Below are 17,407 nucleotides of genomic sequence, written 5' to 3'. Positions count from 1 at the left end.
GTGTGTGTGTGTGTTTTACGAGGGTCGGTGGAAATCTTCAAAAGACAGTCAAAAGTCTCCTGTATGATTTGATAGCCATCGTTTCTTTCCATATTGGGGCTGCATATAACATAATGGAGGTGACAACAGTAGCCAGAAGCCTTCGCCTACTTTCTTTGGGACCTCCGACGTTTGGCATGAGGCGAGACAGAAAGGATGCAACTTTAGCAGATTTGGGGCTTATATACTCCGCGTGAATATTAAAGCGGAGACGTGCATCGAACATGACTCCTAGGTACTTTAAGCAAGACTGGGAACGAAATTCGTGCCTACCCACCGTAACAGTGATAGACTCAGTCTGCTTCCTGCTAGTTACTAGGAGAACTTCGGTCTTGTGATCTGGAAGTTGTAGGCCTACCGAAGACAGCCAACCTCGGACCGTAGCAACAGCCTGATTTGCGATATGAGTAACTTCTTCCAAGTACTTCCCCGCCACTACAACTGCAACGTCATCTGCGAATCCAAAAAAAAATAAGTATACAAATGATACGAAGAAGTAGGAATTTTGAATTTCCACCGCTGGAGTTTTTTTTTTACATTAGTACCTAAACTTGTTCTAGAGATGTGATTAAGCAGTGGCAAGGTAAGCATTTAGTTGGGTGACCACTTGCCATAAAATGTCATGTTGGCAATGATGTTGGCTATGATGCTCAGGTGATCCTCCACCCCACAGATATATGTTGCCCCTCAACCTCATCTCACTACGATCGGGCGGAGGGATACAAGACGCTGACCATGTATCTTAATTGGGCTTTCCGATTTCCATGATGTAGAAAATGACCAAACCTCTGAGCGATAAATGGCTGGTGTGTTCAAAAGATCCTACTAGATTCGCAGGCCCTTCCCAGGCATATTTAGTGGATCAAGAATAATTTATCCCCCTTTAAACCATGTTGGTAGTGCACCCAAGTTAGCTTCAAAGGATCAACGATAACCACAATATGGATTACATACCATGGTGGGTAATACTATGCGAGTAGATCACCTCCTCTAGTTAGAGTACCTGACAGCAAGAATTGGGCAAAAATTATCTATAGTTTAAACTAATAGCTAAAATTGCCATGGATACGACCCTTATTCATGAATGAACCATTGAATAATAAATATCGTATCTATGACAATTTTAGCTATTGGTTTCAATTGTGGCTAATTTATTCCAACTCTTGATAGCGGAGCAGGTTGGGGTGAGTGTCTCTGAGAGTATGGTTACAACCTTGTGGGTTCGAATCCCACCTGGATCAGTCAATATTTACTTCACACCTGCCCGGAGAAATAAATCTTGACATACCCATTCTGGGGCTGCATAGAAAAAAAAAATTCTCCAGATTGATAAAATACCCACATATAGTTTATTTCTCTAGCCCAGCCTTCGCAATTCAGCATTAATTTTTGTTTGATTTAATATAGTTGTAACAGCGAAACACAACCCTGAGTAACTTATAATATTTAGGAGAGGGCGTAAGGAACTGAATTTTTATTGCTTTATATGATGACTATGTGATTCTTTTTAATAATCATGTTTATAGTTACTTGAAGGGAATTAAAATAAATCAATAGTACTGGAAATTTATATGTCAACAAGGATACAATTAAAAATCAAAATTATATACACATTTTAACGTTTTCTTATGAGATACAATAATATACATATTACCTAATGTGGTATATATACATACACACAATTGCGCGCGCGCACACTCACACAAATGTATATAGATGATATAAATTTATATATTTATGTGTACATATACATGTACATGTATATGGGTGTATGTATTTATATATAAAGGAAGTATGTATGTATTACACACATATATATTTTTTTTTAGACAATTTTAATTAGAGATTTAGATTTTTTAATGTCTGGTTTCTTAGTATTGCTTATATTTGGAATACTTTTTTTTTTACAATCGTCACCAGCACAATAGTAATATTATTATATAATTGATTGATTGAACACATTTAGTTAAAATAACTTATTTGTATTTATATTTTTGTTAGGAAAAACAGCAGTCTTTCAGATAACACGAGATGGTACGAAACCTATTGTTGTAATACAAAGTTGTCTTGAAGTTGATAAATACAGCAAATGGATAGCAGATCATGTATTATTCGCTCCTTCAAACATAAATTCTTCCATCTTGTGCAGATTCAAATTTTCTTGAAAATATGACCCTGAAACATAAATAACTTATATTAATTCAATTCTCCTTTTAATGCATGTTTCATTTTAGTACAAGAGCCCAAGAGGAGAAAAAAGGTAGTTATTTCACCCCAATTTTTTATTACTTTAATGAAAACTACGTATAATTACTAGTAAAAACTGATGAGTCTGCCAAGTATAGGTAGGGGGAATAAAAAATGACGGCTGTTTCAAAAAGTTAACAATAATTAATTTTTCATTCGGAGCTTTATATAATCTAAACTACCAACAATAGAAAATCTAAGAGAACATCATTTAAAGTAGAGTAAATTTGCTAAACTGTAAGACCTAATAGAGCTATTTATGTTCAATAGTTCTTGAGATATAGATTTTATCATGAAAACTATTATTCCTATTAAGGTAAAGGTCATAAAGTACTTTATAGTACATTAAACTAACTTTAATTTGAATGCTAATAGACATCAATACGTCTCATAGTTACTGAGATATAGACTTCTCAAAATAAATGAATTAACTAACTATAATGAATTAACTAATTAAAATTCTACCTCGAAGTTTGAAATTGCAGTGTTCCGGAGATCATCGGTAAAATGAAGTACTGTACTTACCAGATTATGTTTAGTGTTAGCGTAATTTTCTTTATTTTAGTATCAATTGAAGATTTGTTGATTATTTTTTCTTTTATTAATTATTATGGGAAATAAATTTTAAATTCAATTTGTCACAGTTGTCAGTTACTCCCAAATTCTAGATCTGTTTTAGCTTCTACTTTAGTTTATACTACTCTCTCTACTACTTCTCAGTAACAATGGTATTGATCAGCAATACTATATAATAATATATAAAGTTATATATTTAAATGTATCAAGTATAATTTGTACAAGCATACTTACTTTAGTCAATTGGCCTAGCCCAAGGATGTTCTATTTCTCCATACTGTATATCAGTGATTGTTTTCGACATTTTTTTATATATTGGTTCATCTTGTTCCATTGTCGGTATTTCCAAAGCAACATCTTCGTAGAAAATTCTTTTTACAGGTGTAACTACGCATGCTGTGCCCGATCCGAAAACTTCCAATAGCTGTAAATAATATTTAACAAATGTAGGTGTTTTTTTTTTAAAGTCCAAATAGTGATATTATTTTGTAAAAATAAACTAGAACTAAACATTTTATTATATAAAAATAATGTAAACTATACAATAAAAATAAAATAAATAATGCAGTTATTTACTCCCATCATCAGATTATCCAATCCTAGATATTTAAAACATTCATTATTGACATTACATTCTATAATAATTTTTTTTAAACAATTTCTTTTGTTAACACTTACTTTTATTAATGTTCATATTATTATACAATATTACATTACATTGATGATTTTTTTTTAATAACCTGCATTATAGAATGATTGAAATTAAATAAAAATAATTCATTTTTTACAGCTTCACCCGTAATAATTAAGTCCCGATTTAAGATCTGCGCGAATGTTCTTAAAGTACTGTTTACATAAAATATTATAGAGTGGAAATCAATATAAGGAAACAGTAAACTGAACGTGAGTATGCAAATATTGTTTTTCACTTCTTATTGTAAATTATATGCATCTGGTTGTAAAATAAGTGCGTAGCGTTTTTCAATATTTCAATTTAATCTTCTCTGTGTTGATAAACAGATCAGATGGTCAATAATGTTTACATATTCTAAAAAAAAGAATTATTTAAGGTGCTTTTATGCATCAGTTTCAACCGAGATTTATGTTTATGGTATTTTGCTTTCTCAAAATGGAAAAGAACAAAATTCATTTTCGTCATTTAATGACTTTTTATTTCCGAAAAGGAAAATCCGCTGCACTGACGGTTAAGAAAATTTGTAGTGTGTATGACGATGATGCCTGAGGAGAAAGCACTGTCCGTAAGTGGTTTACTCGGTTCAGGACCGGACATTTTGACTTGGAAGATGCAAAGCTCTCAAATTCAAGCATCGGTCACAGACATTCCTCACTCTACGACAGAAACGCTAAACATATCTCATGCTAGTGTCCTAAATCATTTGGGGCCTGCGGGATATGATTCTCGAAGTGACATATGGGTTCCTCACAATTTGACGAAAAATGATTTATAGGACCGCATATCCATTAGTGATTCCCTCCTGAAATGTAATGTTAATGATCCATTTTTTTCCACCCACCCTATTCACCGGACAGATTTTTACTTATTTCATGCCCTTCAAAACTCTTTAGTTCAAACGGGAAACACTTTAATTCACTCAAGGACTGAGAAACGTACATTGAGGAGTTCATTGCGCAAAAATCTGAGAAGTTCTGGGAGGATGCAATTAAAAAACTACCTGAAAGATAGCAACATATAATAGATCAAAATGGGTCATATATAATTGATTAAATATATTTACAAGAATCTGAAGTTTTCATTGAATTCACCAGTAAAAAAACGCTACAAACTTATTTGACAACCCAACATATATATGTTTGTTTCTTTATCGAACTATCACTAAACCTACTGGCTAAATAAAATGGATTATCCTTTAATATTTCCTCTGAAATAGAATAATCTAAGAAGACCTTGGGAGGGGGCATCCTAAAAATGTTTGAAGAACTGAATGATAAATCGGAGTCAAGAATTGCTTGTTTACCTTGGTCTCTGACTGTGTTGTAAACTTGCTTATACTGAAAGAATACAAAATCGGCTCGGCCCATTAGTAGCCATATATTCTTTTATGCCACTTAACAGAGACTAAATATTTATAAAATATTGCGATCGTAATACTTGCGGAAAGCCAATAAAGATTTTCTTGAACTTGAACCATTTTTCTCAGTTATTACTGATTTAAGAAAACTGTATTGCAGGATCGTAGTACCCGAATCAAGATGGAACTGACGGATTCCTTACTTTCTGTGAATTCTAAGGTCCACCATAGACATTTTTCGGATCATATCCATCCTGTCAATGAGTTTTATTCGTGATTTTTTTATTTTCATTTTAAAAATTATTATTGGAAGATTATTGATTGACCGTGTGTATAGATGAATGGAATATGGTCCGGGTGCGGTCAAAAAAAAAAACTCAAATAGTAGATAATTATACTATTTTAATTTATTTATTTTATAAAATAGTATAATTATCTACTATTTGATTTTTTTTTACATTTTACATTTATTTGTTTTTTATATTACACTGTGTAATATAATAAACACATTATAATATCAATCTAGATTAGGGCTTTATATCATCGATCCAAAGAATATAATAATTTTTATGAATGGAATATGGTCCGGGTGCGGTCAAAAAAAAAAATCAAATAGTAGATAATTATACTATTTTAATTTATTTATTTTATAAAATAGTATAATTATCTACTATTTGATTTTTTTTTACATTTTACATTTATTTGTTTTTTATATTACACTGTGTAATATAATAAACACATTATAATATCAATCTAGATTAGGGCTTTATATCATCGATCCAAAGAATATAATAATTTTTATGAATGGAATATGGTCCGGGTGCGGTAAAAAAAAAAAATCAAATAGTAGATAATTATACTATTTTAATTTATTTATTTTATAAAATAGTATAATTATCTACTGTTTGATTTTTTTTTTTACCGCATCCGGACCATATTCCATTCATAAAAATTATTATATTCTTTGGATCGATGATATAAAGCCCTAATCTAGATTGATATTATAATGTGTTTATTATATTACACAGTGTAAATTATTATATTATAATATGTTATTATATTATATAATTATTATGTTTTTATATTATCAAGATATTATTAAGTGTAAATTCCACTTTATCCTTTTATCTTGTTAATGATTATTACCATCACTAATAAATTTTTAATTCTGACCCTCAATGTTAAAAATGTTTTTCGTTTATTTTTAACCACAATCATTGAAAAAGAAATTAACACATAGAAATAGACCCGAGTTCGTTGTAAATTTTGTCTTCAAGCCCGAGGTATGAAAAAAGTTAGTTATTTCTTCTCAATTTGTTATTAATTTAATGAAAACTATTTAAAGTTACTATTCAAAATTGATGAGTCTGTTTAGCATAGTTTAGAGAAATAAAAATGTGTATTTGCAAGTGCTGTTGCAAAACGTTAAAAAAAAAAAATTAATTTTTTATCCAGAGTTCCATATAAAACTACCTAAAACGCTAAAAACCATTTAAAGAAGAGTAAATTTGCTCAAATATAGGTTTTACGTTTAATAGTTCTCGAGATATAATTTTTTATAAACATTATTTACGTTATACATAACAATAGAGCAACATTTCATCATAAAAAATGTACTGAAAAATCAGTAGTTAGTGAATTTAATTTTGAAAATCTATAGATCAGAAACAATTAGACGTACAAATGTCTATTTGCACTCAAATTAAAGCTAGTTTAATGTTATATAAAGTAGTTAATTAAGTTTATCTTCGTAAGAGTATGAATTGTTTCCATGAAATTTTGTTTTTTCAAAATCAATTTATTATAGCAATATCATGGAACCTACTACTGCTAAAAAGATAAATGCCATAAACTACTTTATACTCTATTAAATTATCTTTAATGTGAGTGTAGACAGACATTGGTACGTCTGATCGTTCCTAAAATATATTTTTTCATAATCGAAAATATGTCCGAACAACAAGAAATCAACATTTTGTGAACTTATTTTGGCATGATATTTGCAAAATTTTTTGAGAAACTACTGCTCCTATAAAGATAAACGTTATAAGCAACTTTATAGCATATTAAAATAGCTTTAATTAGAGTGATAATAGATATTAGTACATCAAAAGGTTTCTGAGGTATAAAGATACTGAATCTTACTATCTGAATCTAAGATCTATAGCTGATCAGGGCTCATATTTTAGCAAATTTCCTCTACTTTAAATGACATTCTATTAAGTTTTTTGGTTGTAGTTATAAGATATGGAGTACCGAATGAAAACTATACATAGGTATGTATATGTGTCAGGTGTGTATAGCCGAACTATATATAGTTTATATACAATATTCAATTTAAATTAATATTTGAGTAATCACTTTCCGTTCTATTTACACACTGTTTCCTTATATTGATTTTCTCTTAATAATAATATATTATGTAAGCAGAGTTGAAGAGAAACGGAACTTAATGATTGAGTCTACCTTAAATCGGGACTTAAACCAAAACATTTAAATTTAAATTATTGAAAATCAAATGTAATCACTGCTTTTGAAGCCGAAATAATAGTGAAAGTAATTCATTATTACTTTTAATTACATTACTATTATTTTACTAGTTTAAAAACATATATTAAATCATATTCAATTATTACTTTTTCTCATTTATTTTTCAGAAATTTTATTATTTAGTTTATTTTTTCTAATGTTATTCTTATCGTATAGTCATTGTGACAATCGCTTATTAAAACTTGTAATTTACATTTTAAGAACATTATTTATATTATTAATTTTTTTTATTACATCATATCATTAAATTATTTATCTATGGGTGAAGTCGGAAAAAAGAATTATTTCAATTTTTCAAAGGGAATCTATGCTAAAATAAAGGTTATTAAAAAAAATAGATGAAGATAAATTCTTCATCAATTTAAAATTAAACCATTGGTTGACCAATTAATCAAGTTGATCAGCTTGTATAGTTGGTTTTGAATAATGAGGTGAATAACAGTAGAGGGAATTCTCTGAACATTTTCCGAAATTAGTAAAAGGTTCTTGGACGTTTACTTGTTAATTTTGGACTAGAGAAAGCTGAAAGAGACCAGACATTCTTTACTTTCCATTCTCGAAACGTTCACAGCCTTCAGAACAATGATTTATACTCTACGAAGACATTCATTTTAATTTGATTTGTTGTTAAAATCAATCCCAGTGTTCTTCGCTTTTGAAAAGGGATACCTAATAGTAGAAGAGCCGGAAAGAAAAAAAGGCAGTCATCTCACCCCAATTGTTTATTACTTTAATGAAAACTATGTATAATTACTAGTAAAAACTGATGAGTCTGCCAAGTATAGGTTGGGGGAATAAGAAATGGCGGCTGTTTCAAAACCTTATAAAAACATTAATTTTTCATTCGGAGCTCTATATCTTAAAAACTACCAACAACACTAGAAAATCTTAAAGATCGTTATTTAAAGAAGAGTAAATTTGCTGAAATATTAGCCCTAATATAGCTATTTACGTCCAATAGTTCTCGAGAAATAGCCTTTTAAAAAGCAACATTTCATAAAAATATACTGAAATATGAGTAGTTAGTTTATTTATTTTGAGAAATCTATATCTCAGGCACTATGTGACTTACAGATGTCTATTAGCGATCAAATAAAAGCTACTTTAATGTACTATAAAGTAGTTTATGACCTTTACCTTCGTAGGAATAGTAGTTTCATGATATTTGCTAAAATAAATTGATTTTTAGTACAAGTTTGATTTATGAAAAACTTTATTTCAGAAACCATAGGACGTACAGATGTCTGTCAGCACTCAAATTAAAGCTAGTTAAATTTACTATAAAATAGTTAATGATGCTTATCTTTGTAGGATTAGTAGTTTTTATGACATTTGACAAAATAAATTCATGTTAAATTCTAGTTATTCATATAAAATGTTTGATTTTTGAGAACATATATCTCTAGATCATAAGACGCACATAAGTCTGCCAGCACTCAAAATAAAAGAAATCTAACTTGTTATAAAGTAGTTCGTGGCTTCTTTTCGTAGGGGTAGTAATTTTTATGATATTCGCATATGAATAAAAAAATTTGTCTGAACAACTATAAATTAATTTATTTTAACAAATTTCATGAAAACTACTACTCCTACGAAAATAAACGTCATCAACTACTTTTTAGCTCATTAAACTAGCTTTAATTTTAGTGCTAATAGACGTTTGTTCGTCACATAGTTCCTGAGATATAGATCTCGCAAAATAAATTAACTATCTACTCATATTTCAGAACGCTCCATACAACATTTTTATGAAATGTTCCTTTTTAAAAAGCTATATCTCGATAGCTATTGAACTTAAATAGCTCTATTAGGGCTTACATTTTAGCAAATTTACTCTACTTTGAATGATGTTCTTTTAGATTTTCGTTTGTCTTTGGTAGTGGTAAAGATTGGTAAAGACACAGCTCCTAATAAAAAATTAAATATTTTTAACGTTTTGAAACAGCCACCATTTTTTATTCCCCCAACCTATACTTGGCAGACTCATTAATTTTGACTAGTAATTATACATAGTTTTCAATTAAGTAATCAAAAATTGGGGTGAAATAACTGCCTTTTTTCTCCTCTTAGGCTCTTGTACTATAAGTAGCTTGTGTAAATATTGTTTCAAGGAATATTTCATAAAGACCAGGGGTGCTTATATACTTTTCTGTATATAAGATATACTTTTTATCTTATTAGATGTCACGATCGACTTAGCACAGAAATAGTCTAAGGAGGAAAAACAGTTGTGAAATTCATACTATGTTTGTATGCTGTGTTTCAGTATCAGATGCATTCCAGGGAGGTATGAGTAGATAAAACTATTTTTTATTTTTTTAATCACTTATTAAGTTTTCGAGGTATGGTACCCAACTTATGATAGCAGCATTCCGTACATGCTACTAACTTAAAATGAAATTTAATTTTTTATCAACTACAATGTTTAAGTTGTACCATTTGTTCGTTAATATGAAAAAGTTGTTATAAAACTGCATAGTATAACTGACAATTTCAATTTTAAATTGCTTGTTTCTTTGTTTTTTTTTTTGGGCCAGGAAATGTATCATATGACTTACTTTTTGCTAATCTATCAATAGCTCCCTGAGTACACATCGTACTGCAATATAGATATACGGCTTATTTTCCTACGTAAAAAACAACAATAATTATTTAAAGGGGCAAACAAAAAAAAAACTCACGTCCAGGGGAATTAAAAGAACATTGATAATTAATAGCTTTTGATACATATAAAACATGTCTGAAACTATTGCTAGAAAGTTATGTTTCGTATTTCAAAACTGATAAAATTAGATGAATACTATATCAGCAGCTTATATATATGCATTTCTAAGATAATTTTGAGAAAATTAATTTAAAAAAAAAAAGAAGTAAAACATTATTTTAAATATGCTTATACTAAGAATGGTCTCCTCATAACGCCAAAGCCGATGTAAAAATTGATATAATTTTCTCGTTTAGAATTTAGAAATTTAAATTGCGCGTTAATGACAACTGGTATTTAACTGGAAATTATTGTTATGCAAATAACTCTTGATGTATTCCATTTCCAAACTCAAAATAAATAATAGGGAATGAATTTAATCAAATATGCACACATTTGGAATTAGCATACCAATAACGTCATTTCGTTACGGTAATGACACCATTTTTGTTACAGTAATCACACTTTACGTCATACAACGTAATTGTATAAAAGTCTAAAGGAAACATGAAACTGATGCAGAGCAGTAAAAATCTTGTTATCAGCTTTAAAAATAAAGTTCTGAATACCAATCGATTCCAAGCGTCTAATTATAGTAAAGGGTAACGGTAATGACAAATAAACATGTACGAACCAGTGTCGCAATTTAAAGAAATTTCTCTTTTCAACTTATTTACTGCCATTTTCCGTTTTAATATGGTTAAGACTTCAAATTTATAATGGGATTTCGCTTATCGCTCAGTAGATATAAACTATTATTATTTTATTGATTGTAATTTACAACTATACAATAAGTAAATATGAGAAATGTTTCAAACGCTTGATAATCTTGAGAAGGAAACGCCAAATGGTAGTACTTCAAACATCAATTTAAATTAGAAGGTCCCGTGACCATCTTTTCAGACGTCACGGAGAATTATCGGAGATTTTTAAGGATGAGAGATTAAAAACTACCGGCTTAAGATGGCTAAGGAGTTTGGAATGAAAAAATGCATATCTATTTCGGGCCAAATCTGCAACGAAAGGGATTTAAGGTCTTTGTGGATGAGTTCATTTGTGAAGTAATAAGGATCATCAAGGATTTTGGATTGTAAGGATTGGATACGAGAGGAATTTGATGGTTTGGTAGAGTCACAGAGCTCAATTCCGTATGTCCAGGTTGGTCTGATTATAATAGTATATAATATTTTTTTGTAGTGAATGGGAAGTTTAGAGGGTTAGTCAAGTAGGTTTTGTACTAATAAAAATCTAAGAGCAGTTTTTTGTCGTTTCAGTCTTGAATGGGGATTCCGATTAAGTCTCTTGGCAAGATGGAGTCCTGAGTACCGAATCTGTTCAACAGGCGTTATTGGGATATTAAAAAAGGACACTGAAGGACAAGAGGGAAGAAGTTTACGACAGAGAGTAAAGATGATCTGGTGGGATTCGTTAGAATTTAATTTGATTCTCCAGTTTTGACACCATTCTTCAATGGATGTTATGTTTGTCTGTAGAATTTGTGATGCAGTAGTAGGAACGTTGTTTACATATCAGCTTTATAAACCGTATAGAAAATGGGTCCTAAGACACTACTTTGAGGAACACCGGCGGACTGAGAAAAGAGAGATGAGTAGGTTATGATTTAATTTAAATGTTTTATCAGGAGTAGATTAAAAGGGAATATGTAGGGGGAAGGAATAGACAAAGTTTATAGGGAAGTTCTGGATGCCAGACTCAAAAACTAGATATAAATCACAGGCGTAAAATAATTCCTTAAAAAATGGAATATAAAAATTGGCTCTCCATTAATATGAAAATAATTCAGATTTAAATTAATAATATGATACTTGAGACGTCATGGTAATGACATTGTCAGGGTTCTAACTTTCAAATGACTCATATTAACAATTGTTGACGAACTTCTTTCCAAATACAAAAATAATTAGTTCTTTTGTATACAATAATTGCCCAAATTTACTAAATGAAGCCGTCAGAAAGCATCATGTTCTTTTTGGATAATGGCCTGTAAACGTCAAATTACCTATCCATGTGTTTGCCAAAAAAAAAAATTGTTTCAAGTTTATACACTGATATATAATTTACCCTTTTTTCCTTAGTAAGCTGGAGCAGTTCTGGCATTGTCACGACCCTCTCTGTAACTGCGAACTCACGCCATTCTTTTGCTAATTGAATAATTGATTGCCTCGTGATGCCAGGAAGTATCAGACCATTCAGAGGTGCTGTAATCAGCTCTTTTTCTAAACATAAAATAAAAAACAATGAATTCACAATAATAAATTTTAAATTAATAGTTAGTGTATAAAAACAATGTATGTTTTGCGATGGGAAATTAACCGATTAGTAAATTGATTTTATAATGGTTTATTAAAAAGTTGTATTTAAACATAAATACAAATTTTATGCATTATATTTTATTACTGTTTCATAAGTGATGAAATTTTTATATTTTCAGAAAATTATGTATTTTAATTTTTGTCCGAGACCCCGACCATCTCCTCTATATGAATTTTAATGTTGATTTCCTTTTAGGAATCGTTCCTCATCCTCCTCAATGTTCAGTGCTTAAATATTTTTTTAATAAAGCACTAAGCAGTACTACAATAATGGAATGGTAATGACTTGATATATTTATGACTTCGATTTGAAGCATCGACATAAGGTAAGTGCACTAGTTACTTACAAGTACCAGTTATTGACTGGTCAACCATTGTTTTTAAATATTAAGAGTTTGGTGCCAACCACCGTTTGGTATTAAAAGTTGGCGCCAGTCTAAGCTAAGCCCTCAGCTTACAACTGGCGTCAATTTTGAAACGATTGTCGGTACTAAACTCAAAGGTTGACCTACCTAACTAAATAACTGATATATGCCAATTAGTGATGTCTTACCCTATATCTGCCTGTTGTTATATCACTTGTCTTATACCACCTGCTATCACTAAGTAACTTATATCCTTATACTAACCTATATTCACTACATATTAGATATAAATATGACCTTTCACCCAATATCGGACTGTTACCAACTAAATAGCAACCACGACCAATCCTTGTAACGTTATTTCAATTAAACAAACTGCATAAATTTAAAGATTTATAGCACTAATAGTAGATATAACATAATACACTGATCATACAGCTTACATAAATACACACCAAGATCAAAAATAACAACAACAATTGCCAATCAACACAGTTACTGACGGAACATGGAAACCACAATTTTAAGATACACAAATTAATGATTTCGGACACGTTTTATATGTCGGAAATTACGAATTTCAGACACAAAAATATATGCAATTGTGGGCTGTTTGATCCACATCGATCAAATTCAAAAAAGTATGCGCTACTTAAATATTGGTATCAGCATGAGATAGAAAAATATTAACTTAATACTTTTGAGGCAGACTTACTTAAATTCACTGTAGTAATTGATTTTGAAAAAAAAAATGACTGACCAAAAAAATTAAATTTAGAGCAATTCACGTAAAAATAAAATTATTTTTTATTTTTATTTATTTTCATAAATTAATTCATATTTGTTATATTCCAGTTTGTTTACATTTTTCATTTCATGTGAATTTTCTTTTATAAATAACAGTAATCTTATGCATATATTTCTCTTTAGTAATGTATATACCTATTCGTTATAACATAGTACAATAAACATTAACATTTTACAATAGATTAAAATAAGTATATATATAAATTAATTAATACAAATAAATTTATTTGAAAATACATAACTAAATAAAATGACAATATATAAACAAAAATAAAATAATTTGAACAACAAAAAATGAATATTTTATATGCATGGTGAGAAATAAACATTAACCATAAGACATTTTAAGCCTAAAATATAATATTCATTTATATAATTTCTATTATTTGTGTGTTAATTGTTTAATAATGTTTAAAATTAATTTTTAGTTAATTTGAAATATTCTATTTATTACGCTCGCAAAATATTTTTGTCTTTCAACTTATTTTATTTTTAATTCTCCAGTATCTAGTCATCACTGTAAGGTTATACCGTCATTTTCTGTTGATATGTTTAGAGTTCCTTGAACGAATGATAACACCTTGAACCAGCCATGATGTCATGTATAAATGACGTCACGGAAAGAGCGTTGGGAATGGTGATTGCATACCATATATTTTTGAATTTCAAAGGACTTTTTTTTACAATATATTGAGAGTGTCATGGAAATATCGATCATACAAAATATAATAATAATTCGTAATACAAGAATATTACTGATATATATATATATTTGTTGTTATCTTGTTCTTTGTTCTTAGCCCTGATCAAACCTAGACATTCTGGCCGAAATGTTGGCACTATTAAAGAAGTTTTTTTTTAACTTATTGGTGTCATTTTCTGACTGCACCCCCCCCCCCAACCATCTCGGTCCATAAAACCAAGCATATTAAATATCACGTAAATTTGCGTTAATAAGAAGAGTTTTATCAAAACCGTTTTGAACAAAATGGGAAAAAAATTTTTTTAGCGAAAAACTTGCTGTTGCACATATTTGTCTTAAATACGTGATTTCGGTCTGGCACAACATTTTTATTTTTGACCTAAAAACGTGTATTTCTGTTGAAAATGATTCGAAATTTTGAACTATTGCAAACATTTTCCTAACTACATATATAGAGTATTTCATATATAGATTATTGAAAGTAAAAATATTGAAATATTTCTTTAAGAGATTAAACAACAGTGTTGGGAGGAGTTCTCGTTACGAAGTATAATCCTGAATAGCTAATAAATAGGTTACGTTATCTCTCAATAAAGCAATTGTCCCTAAATTCAGTTGAGTGTCTAGGATGATAGATGGATTTAATTGTGGAACAATAGATAAAAATAAAGTATTAATGTTTAGCTCATGAATTATTTCCATCGTTCACTACGACACCCTAAATAAATGAAAAAAATATGACAGTTCGTATTTGCAAGAGTAAAATAAATAAATTAATAAATAATGAATAAAATACTATTAACTCCAAGGACCCGGTTTCGAATCCGGCTGGGCAGAAAATTGTTTTCTGTTACACTGTAGCCGTGAGTCAACCCTGTGGGTACTGGAGCTCTCCTAGGGTCCACCCTAACAGAACTTTCTTACTGTACCCATAACCCTTCATGGGTTGTAGCGATACAGATTTTAATTTTAATTTAATAAATAAAAAAATTAATAATGTTTAACTACTTTCATAAATTTTAAGTTACAGAAAAAGCTTATACGAATTTATTACAGAAAATAAATCTATCTGATGCACATTAAAAAATAAGGAAACACTGGAATAATCAATAAATTAAAAATAATCAAGTCGAATGCTTTTAAAAACTAACACTAAAACTTTAGAACTGAGATTTTTAATTCTTTACATACATACCGATTTTACTTATCTGTATCTATCGATATCTAACTATGTATATATAGTTATAAATATGAATTCAAATCAAATCGAAATAATTTATAAGAAAAAATATTTCTATGATGAAATTATTAAACATTGTTGATCTTAGTTATTCGTAATTATTATATTAATCAGTTTCATCAATAAAATCATAAAAAGTAATAAACTCACCTCCTTTTCTGTTTTTTATTACGACGAATATGTTCATTGTTCCGGCTTCCGTCAGCTGGTGGTCTTCACCATACAGCCACAGAACTTGTTGGTACCCTTTCTTGTGAGCTTGTTCCTAGTAAATAAAAAACAAGCATAAAATATTTTTAAAAATTCGAAATAGAGTAAGATTCCCTTCTATAAATTATTAAACTAAATGGAACATTTTAATTGATATACAGAATGTATAAATTCAGTTCGTTATAAAGTAATGTTTCAATAAGGTATTAGATACAGGTAAATAAAGTGAAATTATTTATTAAATAAATCAAAAGGTATCCTTATTAAGTCTCAATATTCTTTATTATACCAATAGTCCAACGTTTCAGCCGTTTAAATAAACATATAACAGCTTATTATGTATTAATTTGTAACAATTTAAAAAAAAAAAACATTATTATTAATAATGTAACATACCTTAAATATAAATTCACACCTCACATCAAAATTTAAAAAAAATTTTACAGGCTATTTTGCCCAGGTTATCAAATTCAAGTCAAAATCGCCCTATTAAAAAGTCAATTAATAGAAAATCAAATTAATTATTAATCCTATTTAATTAATTAAACATATTTTTTTTGGAACTACATTAATTTTTAAAACTTTAATTTTAGATTAAAACTAATTCACTATTAGATAACTATTTATATTCTTCCACACACTCAGGTCAGGCTTATTATTATTTTAATTCAAATTGTATTTTGGTCTTAATTTTTATTTATTCCAATTATAAAACTCATATTAAAATTTATTGTAAATAGTACAAAAAGTTTTCCCATATTTTTCATAAATTTATTTTGCTTAAAATGTATGCATATTGTGGTTCAAATTCCTTGTATCTGTTTTAAAATTTACTGTATAATTGACGTTCTCTGATACATAAATTGACTCAAGTATTTTTCTTTTGAACATATTGTTTTCTTTATGCAAAATTATGGCGCTATCAAAATCAAAAATGCGTTGGTTTTTAGCTGCATGCTGCACTAGTGCTGTTTTATTGGGATCCTTCTCCATAGCCTGTAAAACATTTTTTAAAATTTTGATATGAGGTGTAAATTTATATTTAAGGTATGGTATGTTATTAATAATAATGTTGTTTTTAAAATTGATACAAATGAATACACAACAAGCTGTTAAATGTTTAGATTGTCCTTGAGGAAGGCCGAATTGGCCGAAACGTTGGACTATGATACAATAAAGAATGTAGAGACCTAATAAGGATACCTTTTGATTTATTTAATAGATAAATACAAGTCTCAAGAAATTGAATAAATTATATAAAATAAAATTATTTTTCATTTTTTAACATTCAGCAATGAGTATACAATTTGATTTTTTAAGTCCTTACTTCATTTATTTCTATATTATCGACGACGTTTCGGATATACTATCATGTATGCAGTCCATTTACAAATTATTGCTTTAGAGATAATTAAATCTTATCTATTTTTATATGTACAGTGGGCTCACTAATCCAAACTAATTAAATCCAAGGGTATTCGGATTAGTGAATAATTCGGGATACCAAACGTAAAATAAATAAAAAATAATTAAAAAAAAAATTATAAATGTAAAATGTATTTACATACAAATATTTTTTTTA

The 17,407-nt window shown here is 29.0% G+C and overlaps 2 protein-coding genes across 3 annotated transcripts in view; both read right to left on the bottom strand.

Moving 5' to 3' along the window:
- The window catches only part of LOC136796459 (uncharacterized), a gene marked incomplete at its 3' end in the record, with an annotated part of 10,408 nt that extends 9,077 nt beyond the window's left edge, over positions 1-1,331 (bottom strand). The window contains exons 1-2 of the mRNA XM_067050258.1: positions 1,328-1,331; positions 313-492 (exon numbers count right to left, since the gene is read on the bottom strand). Coding sequence (XP_066906359.1) covers positions 313-492; positions 1,328-1,331 — 184 coding nt within the window. The remainder of the gene's footprint in view (positions 1-312; positions 493-1,327) is intronic.
- A 258-nt stretch (positions 1,332-1,589) lies between these two features.
- The window catches only part of Bcat (Branched chain amino acid transaminase), an 85,510-nt gene continuing 69,692 nt past the window's right edge, over positions 1,590-17,407 (bottom strand). For both annotated transcript variants that reach the window (XM_014437704.3, XM_014437705.3), the window contains exons 6-9: positions 15,766-15,880; positions 12,250-12,404; positions 3,097-3,286; positions 1,590-2,214 (exon numbers count right to left, since the gene is read on the bottom strand). In XM_014437704.3, coding sequence (XP_014293190.1) covers positions 3,098-3,286; positions 12,250-12,404; positions 15,766-15,880 — 459 coding nt within the window. In that variant the 3' untranslated portion in view covers positions 1,590-2,214; position 3,097. The remainder of the gene's footprint in view (positions 2,215-3,096; positions 3,287-12,249; positions 12,405-15,765; positions 15,881-17,407) is intronic.

Source organism: Halyomorpha halys, unplaced genomic scaffold, assembly GCF_000696795.3.
Source record: "Halyomorpha halys isolate HHAL.00 unplaced genomic scaffold, Hhal_1.1 Scaffold3317.1, whole genome shotgun sequence".
NCBI lineage: Eukaryota > Metazoa > Arthropoda > Insecta > Hemiptera > Pentatomidae > Halyomorpha > Halyomorpha halys.
Note: the sequence above shows the minus strand (reverse complement) of the source record. Positions and strands in the feature narration are given on the sequence as shown.